Source organism: Heteronotia binoei, chromosome 11, assembly GCF_032191835.1.
Source record: "Heteronotia binoei isolate CCM8104 ecotype False Entrance Well chromosome 11, APGP_CSIRO_Hbin_v1, whole genome shotgun sequence".
NCBI classification, from domain to species: domain Eukaryota; kingdom Metazoa; phylum Chordata; class Lepidosauria; order Squamata; family Gekkonidae; genus Heteronotia; species Heteronotia binoei.
This window is the reverse complement of record NC_083233.1, coordinates 47,983,897-47,994,255: the sequence shown is the minus strand read 5'-3', so window position 1 is coordinate 47,994,255 and position 10,359 is coordinate 47,983,897. Positions and strand designations below refer to the sequence as shown.

General features: G+C 45.5%; 1 protein-coding gene across 6 annotated transcripts in view; it reads right to left on the bottom strand.

Moving 5' to 3' along the window:
- Positions 1-1,017: 1,017 nt before the first annotated feature.
- The window catches only part of PHKA1 (phosphorylase kinase regulatory subunit alpha 1), a 31,921-nt gene continuing 22,579 nt past the window's right edge, over positions 1,018-10,359 (bottom strand). For 2 of the 6 annotated variants that reach the window (XM_060250161.1, XM_060250166.1), the window contains exons 27-33: positions 8,942-9,057; positions 7,076-7,114; positions 5,513-5,572; positions 5,234-5,389; positions 4,564-4,617; positions 3,564-3,764; positions 1,018-3,023 (exon numbers count right to left, since the gene is read on the bottom strand). In XM_060250161.1, coding sequence (XP_060106144.1) covers positions 2,850-3,023; positions 3,564-3,764; positions 4,564-4,617; positions 5,234-5,389; positions 5,513-5,572; positions 7,076-7,114; positions 8,942-9,057 — 800 coding nt within the window. In that variant the 3' untranslated portion in view covers positions 1,018-2,849. The remainder of the gene's footprint in view (positions 3,024-3,563; positions 3,765-4,563; positions 4,618-5,233; positions 5,390-5,512; positions 5,573-7,075; positions 7,115-8,941; positions 9,058-10,359) is intronic. The other 4 variants (XM_060250162.1, XM_060250163.1, XM_060250164.1 and 1 more) reach the window with 4 other exon arrangements.

Here is a 10,359-nt window from a genome sequence, read left to right as displayed (position 1 = left end):
CAAGAGTTTTCTGGTCAGAAAAAGGAAGGGTCTGGTATCGTCAGGACCATCCAATTTCTTGATTGACAGTTAATCTGGATTCTAAAGGTATTTAACACCAGTATTTGAGATGCTAAGGGCCCTCTGCTAGCGCCATGGTTAGGACTTGACAGAGTGCCGGAATGCAGTCCTAAATAGATAAATGTGCATTTATAAATATTGGCTTATATTTTCTCCTTCTGTAAATGAATACTGAAATAGCTTCTTGCTTGAAAATGTGTGCAGCATTCTTTCAATAAATGGTTTTAACTTTGGAATAACTTTCTTTCTGAAACCACCACGTTTTGCCAGTCATCCCTTTTCTGAACCTAGTGGGAATAGGGGTCATAGGTAAAGGTTTCTATACTCAAATTCCCTCTCTCTCTCTCGGCTTGGCTTCGCAAACGAAGATTTAAGAAGGGTGCAATAGTCCACGTCTGCTGCAGGCTCGCTGGTGGCTGACAAGACCAATGCGGGACAGGCAGGTCCGGCCACAGTGGCTGCAGGGAAAAGTCTGATTTAGGGTTGGTGCTGTAGCAGTGCGATTCTTCCTCAATCTCCTTTTGTCCTCAAGACCAGCTATGCCTGCGTTCTCAAAAGAAGATAACATGTAACTAATTCCCTATTCAGCTACAGATCAAATGTATGGAAGGGGCTAGGGCTGTGTGGCAAAGCACCTGCAGAAGGATCTTGCTTGATGTTTAGTTAAAAGATCTCAAATAGTGGATGTTCAGAAAGAACTCTCTTCTATGAAAGCCAATGCCTAAAGACAAAGCTAGATGGATGAGTGGTTTGACTGTATTTAAAACATATTTTATATATCTGAACTAGATAAATATACTTTTACTTTCCACAAGGCTACTATGGAAATTTACCAGCCACAGTTTCCAAAGTATTGTTATTAACAATTCTTGCTTCAACCCAGTGCTACATTTCATCCTACTCATTGGTTTGGTTCTAATCTCACTGTAAGCAACGCATGAGAAAACAAAACAGTGATGAAATAGAGGTATTTTATTCTAGGCTTTCAGTCTTCACTGAAAGGAACGGTTTTACAATTTTCTTGAGGGGGGGGGGGGGTGCAAAACAAAGCCAATTGCATCCTGCTTATCAGCAGCACACAAAATAACACCTCCCAAAGAGTGAGGTGTGAAGTTTTCAGAATTCATACAGCAGTGCAATTGGATAATTCAGTAAACTATCACAAAGTGCATTGCAAAAACCAGCCCAAACATGTAAACTCTTGAACAAAACATTTTTGCATCCCAGATCAAGATGTGGGGGAGGGCAGGTAAATCATCCCCCTGCTTCATTCATAAAAGATTTGGCACTTGAAACCAAGCAAACACAGCTGTAATATTTATTGCTTCAGACAAAAGTGAGGCCATGTTTCCAGCAAGGAGCTGGGCTTGGAACACAGCCCCTTTCTGGAGCCCATCCAAGGAACGGTCCGAACTGCTATGTTCTAGCTCTGCTCCTGTGCTTAGCTCCTTTCCTTGGAGGGGAAGCCTGGAGTTACATATTCCTGAAGTGGCAACATGCCTTCATCAGGGATTTCAGTCCTTTAATGGGCTACAGCAGGCTCCCCTTCTGAGAAAGTCATTCTGCCATTTTAAATACTTGGCAACGACATTTATTTGAGCCCTGGAAGCCCTATTTATGGAAACCCTACATCTCACCATAAAGATCAAATGCTTTTCCAAGATGTTCAAAGCTTCAGTTGATTTTCTGAGAATCAAACAATTTCCCTTCTCTCCCACAACCCACATCCAATCAGTTTCCTTAGAAAAGGGCAGCTGGATCCCTAAGACACATTATCATGGTGGCACATCCACCCTCCCCAGCTTGTCTGCAGGCCAAGTCCAATCATGAGAATCAGAGGTCTGTTTCAAGCCTTTTGGCAGACTCTCTCAGTGGAGGCAGGAAGACGATGGAACAAAAGCCCCCACGGGGAATAATGCTGAACCTTTATCCCCCTACAGACGGACTTGCTGATTATGGCTGCACAGGAAATGACTTTCATTTGGCAAGCTGCTGACTTGAAAAGAACACGTGCTCAGACACGAGTGGTTTCTGTACGAGATGGTTTGCAGCACATGGTAACACCCTGATTGACACAAGGCAGCCAAAGTTCCATCCTATGGCCAGCACAGCAGCAGGAGTGAAGAGGAGTCACCTGACGCTGGTGATGCTAGAATACAAAGAGTGACATTAAAGGCACTCAAGGCATTTACAATGAGGAGACTACAAACGAAGGATTTATGGGAAGACTAGTACCCTAGGTAAGAAGCAGCAGCACATCTGGTTGATTGAAGTCTCGCAGAGCACAGATAAAAATCCCAGGATAAATGGAGCGAAAAAAATCTTACCCAGTTAACAAAGTCTACAGCTGCATGCAAGCAGAAACCCTCATAAAAGCTGATGCCCAGAGCATGAGGAGCCCTCTTGACCTCTCTGTTCAAACTCAAGCAGTAAGGTTGTGCAAATGGCAGCCACCAGCCTGAGGGGATTCAGACCCAGAATCCTCTGTCTGAGACACACAGATCCTCCTTGAAGCAAAGGGGGTTCTGTGTAGGCAGTTTGTGTGCAGGCACAGCTCCTTGCACAACACACGATCTCTTGCAGTGCTCAGAAGAGTCCCTTTCTCATCCTACAGCAGACATTGCAGCACAAAGTTCACGTCCGGCGGTACTGCGCCAAGGCAGTTTCATTCCTCCTTTGCTGAGGAGAGGTGATCCAACTGCCAACCAGATAACTCAATGCTGGTCTTCAGCCCTAAACCTAAATCCTTGGGTTGTTCTTCCAGCTCATGCAGAGAAACCCAAACTGGCTTACTGCATGGTGCAGCCACTGCTGGGAAGGAACTCCTGCACGTAAGTAACCACGGCTTTGGAGAGGTAAGTCATGCTGCCAAACCTGCCACTAGGGGCGCTGTCATAGAGCAAGGTGCAGATCCCTGTGGCTGGGTCCTTTTCCAGCATGTTGTCATCAGCACCCAGGGCTTTCTGTTTCAGCAGGGAAGAAGGAGGAAGAGGAATTATTGCTAGAGTTTATCATTCAGAGCTGACACTCCCCACCCCATGACTACATTTTATAACTCTGCAGTTCTGCAAACAAAAAGAGGCACACATTTATCAGTCCCCCATGCTTCCTGGAGGTTATACAGATTCCTTTTGCAGAGTTCAGACATTTAATGTGTCAGCCATGTATTGGGGTGGATCCAACCATCCTCCAAGAAGCCTTCCTCTAACTTAAATTGCTCTTCCTCCAACACAAAATCCACTTAAGTTGGAAGAAGGCTCCCTAGGCTGCAGGGAGGTTTCCAACATGGCTCAGTCAGTGGGGTGGCAGCATCAGAATAGGATCCACCCCATTTAAGCTGGCATTTCCAGACAACAGCTGGAAAATTTGAACTGGGGAGGACTGTGCAGATTTACTGTTGCAGCTCAGCCTTTAATGGCAACCTCTTCCAGTCCCCAACATTCCTACCAAGGATAAGGTTGTGTTTGCTTTGAACCTCCAGTCAGACTGAAGGAAGCCTCTACCTGTTCCTCGTAGAATAAGTCATTTGCAAGGTGCACAATCTTCTCCACTGCAATGATGCTGCCAAGGCAGTGCACTTCCACCTCTGCTAGCATCGTCAGGACCAGAATGGCCTCAACAAACAGCTGCCGATATTCTGGCTGGGGGACTCTGTTTAGGACAGACTCAACATGGACTGCAAACTTGATCTCTCCTGGAGTCATCTGACATGGGTGGGGGGAGATGCAAACAAGAACACACAGGCAAAGAAGATTAGCAGGTAAGGCAACCAGGTGGCTCACCTGCCACAAGGCACAACCCAACCTGCATGCCCCTAGCATATGCTGGAAAATGGTCAGTCATATCAAAAAAAACCAAGCTCCCAAACCAAAGAAATGGAGGCAGTGAGAGATTCACAAGAGCCTCACCACACTTTGCAAAAGAGACCTTCTGGTGTTAACAGAGGGAAATGGCCACAAGGGAACAGCTATGCAAAGGCACGGAGTCCACAGGGGGTTCTGCAAGCAAACCTTTTGCACCACCTGGCCTCGGAATGCAAACAGTAGGTCATCATCACCCCCAGGGTTTGTGTGTCTTGGGAGTAAAGTGGAAGAATCTATGCCTCCTCCACCAGCTCAGTAGAGGCCTCCTAGCAGTTCTGCAGCTGCCTGGGCAGCAACTCCTGGTCTTGGTAGAGAAGGAAGACCGAGTGCCACCACTTCATCAACACAGGGAAAGAAGGGAAGAGGCTGCTTACAGAGTAATTTTGGGGGAAATAACATCACCAATTTGCAGCACATGTACAAATGATAGACCCTGTACAGCTTTTGCAATGGCATGTTGGCTGACATTTACACCTGGTTCAATCCCCAGAGACATGGCCAGAAGTGGATCCAAAGCTGGCTGTCTCTCAGACAGTGCAGCAATGGCCTAATCCTACTGAACAGAGCAATGACTGGTAGACAGCAAGCCACCCTGCAAGGAGGGAAGGGAGAGGAAGAAGGGAAGAGACTGAACTTTTACCTCTTTGGTTGTTGAAGATGGAAGAACAAAACCTTCCACAGACAGTCCATGGCACTGTAGACCAAAACCAGAAGAGAAATTAAAGAACACAGCAGTGAGCTGGGCCCCATCCCTCTGTGCTGAATGCATTTCAGTTACAAGATGAATTGTTTTCATATAGTGCATCATTTTAACTCTCACAGCTCACACTTAACTCTGTCTGACTTCATCAACAGGAACCACTTCAACAGAAAGTATCACTTGACCTGGTTTCTCTCTCACTTGCACAGAGGTTTGCTGGTCTGCCTCAAAGACTTCCACAGACAAAGACTTTATATAATGCCCATGGATACACTTCCCTGCCTAAACATGCTGCTAGAAAGCATTTTTCCATTAGTCATCATGGAGAGGGGGGAGAAGCTCTCTTTTAAATTTATTGCTAATTAAAATGCACAGTATTCTGGCTAACATTTGTCGCACTTGGATGACAGCCACTGTAATCCTAGCTCCAAAGCAATGATAACGCTAGATAGCTTTAATCAAGGAACAGGAAAAGAAGGGCAGCGAGAGAAAGGTACTTCCCTCTTGCTAAGATGGCTGCTGCAGCCCCTGAATTCCCTCTAGAGGACCTTATTACAAAAGTGTATATCCTGCCCCTTCTATACAGCTCAGGTGGCTTGATGGTTCTCACCTTCTGCAGGATCTTCCAGACCTTCTGGTAGAATCCCACTGGGACCCTATTGAGGGCCCCATCCAGTCTCCGGCGTCTCTGCCACTGGCCTTGGCGCCCATCCTTGAAAGGACGGTCTTCACCTGTGCCGCTTCGTGGTGTGGAGTGTCCAGATAACTGAGAAAAAAAGAGCTTGTGTTGGGGATGGACAGAAGGTAGCAGGGAGCCCCCAAGCCTGGCACACAGCTGCCCCCCAGACAGGGAAGAGAAACCTTCCAGGCCCATCCCAGTTATGCTCACCACAGTGCTCTTTACCTGGGAAGCTTCCATGCTAACCTCCAAGGAGTGCAAACCACCAGACTAAAAATAAAGAAAACAGAAAGGAAGAGAGAAAAAAGAGAAAGGATGTATCATAGCCTGTTGAGCGGATCAGTCCATAGCAACAAAAATTGCACGGGTACAGACCAAAACAGAAGGCTAGTCAGGTCGGTCTCTGAAGATAGTAGCATTAGTGCCAGTTTAGGACCATGAAGCTGTAGCTTGTCTTCTGCTAAAGTAAAGGTATGAGAAAGATTTACAGGCCCTCTTACTAGAAAGCCAGCAAGGGAGGGTAAAGGAGGGCATCAAGATGGTCTGGAGCAAGCACCATTTTTGCTGGGATTTGGTGTAAGTGGTGGCACTGGGCCTGGATACAAAGACCTCATCAGTCAGCAGGCAAGCCATTGCAGTTGGCAAAACAGAACAACTGTGGCACCTCTGGGCTGCTGGGAAAATGATTACAAGTTGGTTGCTGCTGCACCCAAAAGTTACTAAAGGTTGCAAAATGTGTGTTCCCCCACAGAGAAGAGTCTGCACTTGATCATTTTTACTCCCAAAAGAACAAGAACAGGGTAGTTCATGTATTCAGATATTTTCACCCTGATTTTCTCAAACAGGACCCAAAGTGGCTTACAACATCATTCTCTGCTCCTCCATATTACCCTTATAACAACAATCCTTGAGGCAGAGAAAGAGTCCCCGCAGATCTTTGTTGAAATTAGCCATTGCACTATGCTGGTACAGCACAGCATTTGCCCTCTCAAGAAACACCAGGGCCTGAACACTGCAAGGGACAGTTTCTGCCAGCATCAGAACATTTTGCACAGCAGAGCACCCAAAGGCAGGCCAGTGTTGAAGCAAGGACTAGAAATCCATATCAGGTCAAGATGCACACTGTCACATGCCACTACTACAGGACAGCCCTCACCCGGATAGCGCAGTCTCATCAGATCTTGGAAGCTAAGCAGGGTCAGCCCTGGTTAGTATTTGAATGAGAAGCCACCAAGGAAGTCCAGGGTTGCTATGCAGAGGCAGGCAATGGCAAACCTCCTATAAATGTCTGTTGTCTTGAAAACCCTATGGGATAACCATATGTCAGCTACAACTTGATGGCATTTTGCACACACACACGCATGCCATGGGATGCTGGAAATTTCTATCTTCCAAAGAGCAGAGAGGCCAACAAGTCTGCAAAAGTGCTGGGCCTGGGAACTTCCTCCCCTTGGCTTCAGTGGAATTCTCCAAGACAAGATGCTTTTTGGACCATGCACCCTGGAACCCTTCTGATGCCCGACTAGAGACTTGCCGGATTTGATTCTGGAGAAAGTATTGATAGTCTTAGTAATTAGACTGAAGTTGCATTTACAAAATTTCTCCCTTCCCCTATTTTTAAAAAAGGTGCAAGAGCAACTTTGGCAGAAAGGACTGCAAGCTCGATGCTACATCACCTCACTCGCCCCTTTGCTCATGCAGGCTTAGAGGCTTCCAAAACTGGGCACAACAGGGGCAGCATTAGCTGGCGTTTGAGAGGGGTGAGGGGTTCACCTTAAACTCAGACAAAGACTGCCTACGTTTATCCATTTGCTGAAAGAGAAAAAGAAGGGAGGGAGGAGCAATGAGTTTAAATCCCAGGAATATTGCTGCAAACTTCTCCAGAGTTCTTGTTTTAGCTGCAGGGAGCTTACCAGGCACCCTGGGCGCTTTGTACCTAGGATACAGCCCCAATTGGTCTTAGTACTATCCCCCAGCCTCAGCACAACTGGAAGGCCCACTTGCAGGATCCTTTAGCAGCAGCCGGGGTCAGACAAACATTGGTGCCAATCCACCACCCCTCATCACAAGCTTTCTACAGACAAGTCCCAATTCTAGAATGCTTTTGCACTGAAAGGTGTTGTCAGCTTGTTAGCAGTCAGATCCTCCCCTCTTGCAATTTAGCAGTTAGAGAAAGGTATAAACACTCTTCATACAATATCACCTCAAAAATCATAAATATATACTGCCTGGCCTAAAAAAGACACACAAGATGGATGCCAGGCCAGGGACAAGCTTGGAAAAAATATTTTTCAAGCTGAGTCAGAAATGGCTGACTAACAAACTATGGGTTTCCCAAGATAGGTCTCACCATCTCACCACCTTTGACTAATTTGTTTTCTCCTCACCCATTTAACCTAGTTATCCCTATTCACACACCCTGGTAGTTTTCCTGTCTGGCACTCAAATGGCCATCAAAAATATCAGCATCCGTAATTCATCTCAGGTAATCTCATCAAGCTTTTGTCCAAGTTATTGCTCATCACTGGACAAGACATCAAGTCATCGTTTTGGAGCAAATGCATCATACTGTCCCAGGAAACATTTTTCCTATAACTGACAGCACCCTGCCCCATAGCAGTTGTCGTCTTGGCACCATACCTCACACCCTCACTTGCATGTGGGCCTCCTTCTCTTCTTCCACATGAAACACTTGTTATTTTTGCTGCTGTTTCCAATGGCCTCTATCTTCAAGACTGGTAATTGTATAGCCTTCCCCAAAATTGTTTTTCCCTTTCCTGCCTTTATTTCCTCTAAGATAGTTTGTTAGTGTGTTTTGTCTTTTATTCTTTTTCAATAAAAACCTTTCTGGGTGGACATGTGCCTGGTTTATTTTGAGAATTCTCGACAGGAAACATAGGTGGAGATCCCAGTTAATAGCCTCTCGCTTCGTCTCCTTAAAATAATCCCAATTAAGTAGGAGACTGCCTCTTTGGATAACAGATTAATGGTGGAGGAAGCAAGCATCATCCTGCATGTCTGAGATACCATGACTTGATGCAGACATAGGGAGAGTTCCCCAGAGAAACTCTCACTAGAGTGTGTGTGAAGATATGTGTGTAGATCTCTGTGCGTGTGATACTTTAAGACTATTGGAGTGGAATCTTTACCCTTTCATCTCTTGGACTCATATCATTCAGAAGGTCCTATTGGGCAATGAGTCTGTGCAAACAGCTGTGAGGGTCTTTAGAATGCAAGGGGCTGACATGTGTATGTTTTTTTCACCTTTTCCCCATCTTGGGTTGATAAGGGAATACAGAGCCAGAACAGGAATCCCTCAAAGACCTAGATTCCCCACAATTGGCTGTGGGCTGAGACTCGACACCACCATTTCACAGTAGCACAGGAGGCACTCCAAGCACCATCCATGTCGTGGTAGCGGGGGGCTGGGATCTGCCATGGTGAGATTCATTAGGGTTTAGCAGTTTCCTGGACTGTGGAGCAAGGTATCCCCCCTTCCAAAAATGTTTGCACTCTGACTTTGGACTAGTTAGCTCAGTTTGGTTCCTGCCCCTCTTCCCCCTGCCATTTGCAAAATCCAGCAGAGCAACAGCTGTGAGTTTCTCAGAGTTCATTTCCCCCCTTGTCACTCAGCCTGACCTGCTTGATTTCACTTTTGAGCCGAACAATCCCAGCCCGTTCTGTTTTAGTTGCTCCAACTGGGCCAACTTCGCGGATGGAGACAGCTGGAGTCAATGCTGAATCCAGGGAGCGCACTGCAAAATGAGGGAGAGACATTGTCAAAATCCGGAAAAGGCCCAAGTGCCCAGCCTTGTAGCCCATAAGGCTTTTATCATTTGTGCATGCTGAAGTCCCATTCTACACAAGAATCAATAGTCACAAAAGTGTATCGGCACAGGCTTCTGCCTATTGGCTGCTGGCTAAAAAAGGACTATCCAAACACAGTGTGGTTGCTCAATTCCAAGCACTGATTCCATAAGTGCTACTCCCTATTACTACTGGCCCAAAGAATGGGGATTTGCAATGATCCCAGAAAAGGTCTGTATGTATAAAAAGTGGCATCTGGATTCAAACTTTTCAGAAAGGAGAATTCCACAGCCAATATATTTAGAAAATTCATATGCTGCCTCGCCAGAGACCTAGGTGGCTCACTGATTAAACTATGCAACATAATGGAATAGGGTTGTAGTCCACTGCAAATGTAGATATCACCTATTTTTATTGCTCATACTCCACTTTCTGTATTGTTTATAGAACACCCTGCCTTAGATACTTTGTTGGTCACATTGCTCTCTAATCCTATTGCAGTGTTTATTGGCTGTCGTATGCTGTTTGATTACACTGTATAATATCCTATAGTCAGCCTTGAGTCTCAGAGAGAAAAATGGACTATAAATAAAGTAAGATTTTAAAAACTCAGAACTAATTAAGAACAAACCATGGCACAAAAAAACAAAACCCAGACAGCCTAAAATGATACTCATAAAACAATCCTCCAGCTAGAAGCAGACCATTTTTTTAAAAAGCTAACAAATAAAAGGTCTTTATGTATAAAAAATTGCATCTGGATTCAAACTTCTCAGAAAGGAGAATTCCACAGCCTATATATTTAGAAAATCCATATGCTGCCTCTCCAGAGATCTTTAAAGAGACCACTTCCTTTAAAAAATGGGTAATAAGAAATGTTTTGACCTGCCACCTAAAGGGAAGTAAGGGAAGTAAAGCAGGGGCCAAGTGGAACCTGGGGAGTTGATTCTAAAAGATATGGTTTGCAAATAATCCAGTGGAAAGGGAACTCTCAGACAGTTAAGGCAGTTCAGTCTCTCTCTTATGAAAAAAGGATTAAAAAACACTCTGTAATCTGGAGATTAAGGGAAACAGAAATCCAAAGAGCAGGGAAAGAACCGATCGCAGTGTATTCTGGAGAGGAGACAGCTGAGAGCAGGCATCAGCACCCAGTAAGCCAATCTATAGTGGTGGGCACTGCTGATATGGCTGATATGACTAAGGGTTTACCACAGTCAAGACCTATCCGGATCAGCCTCCTTCCCAGCCAC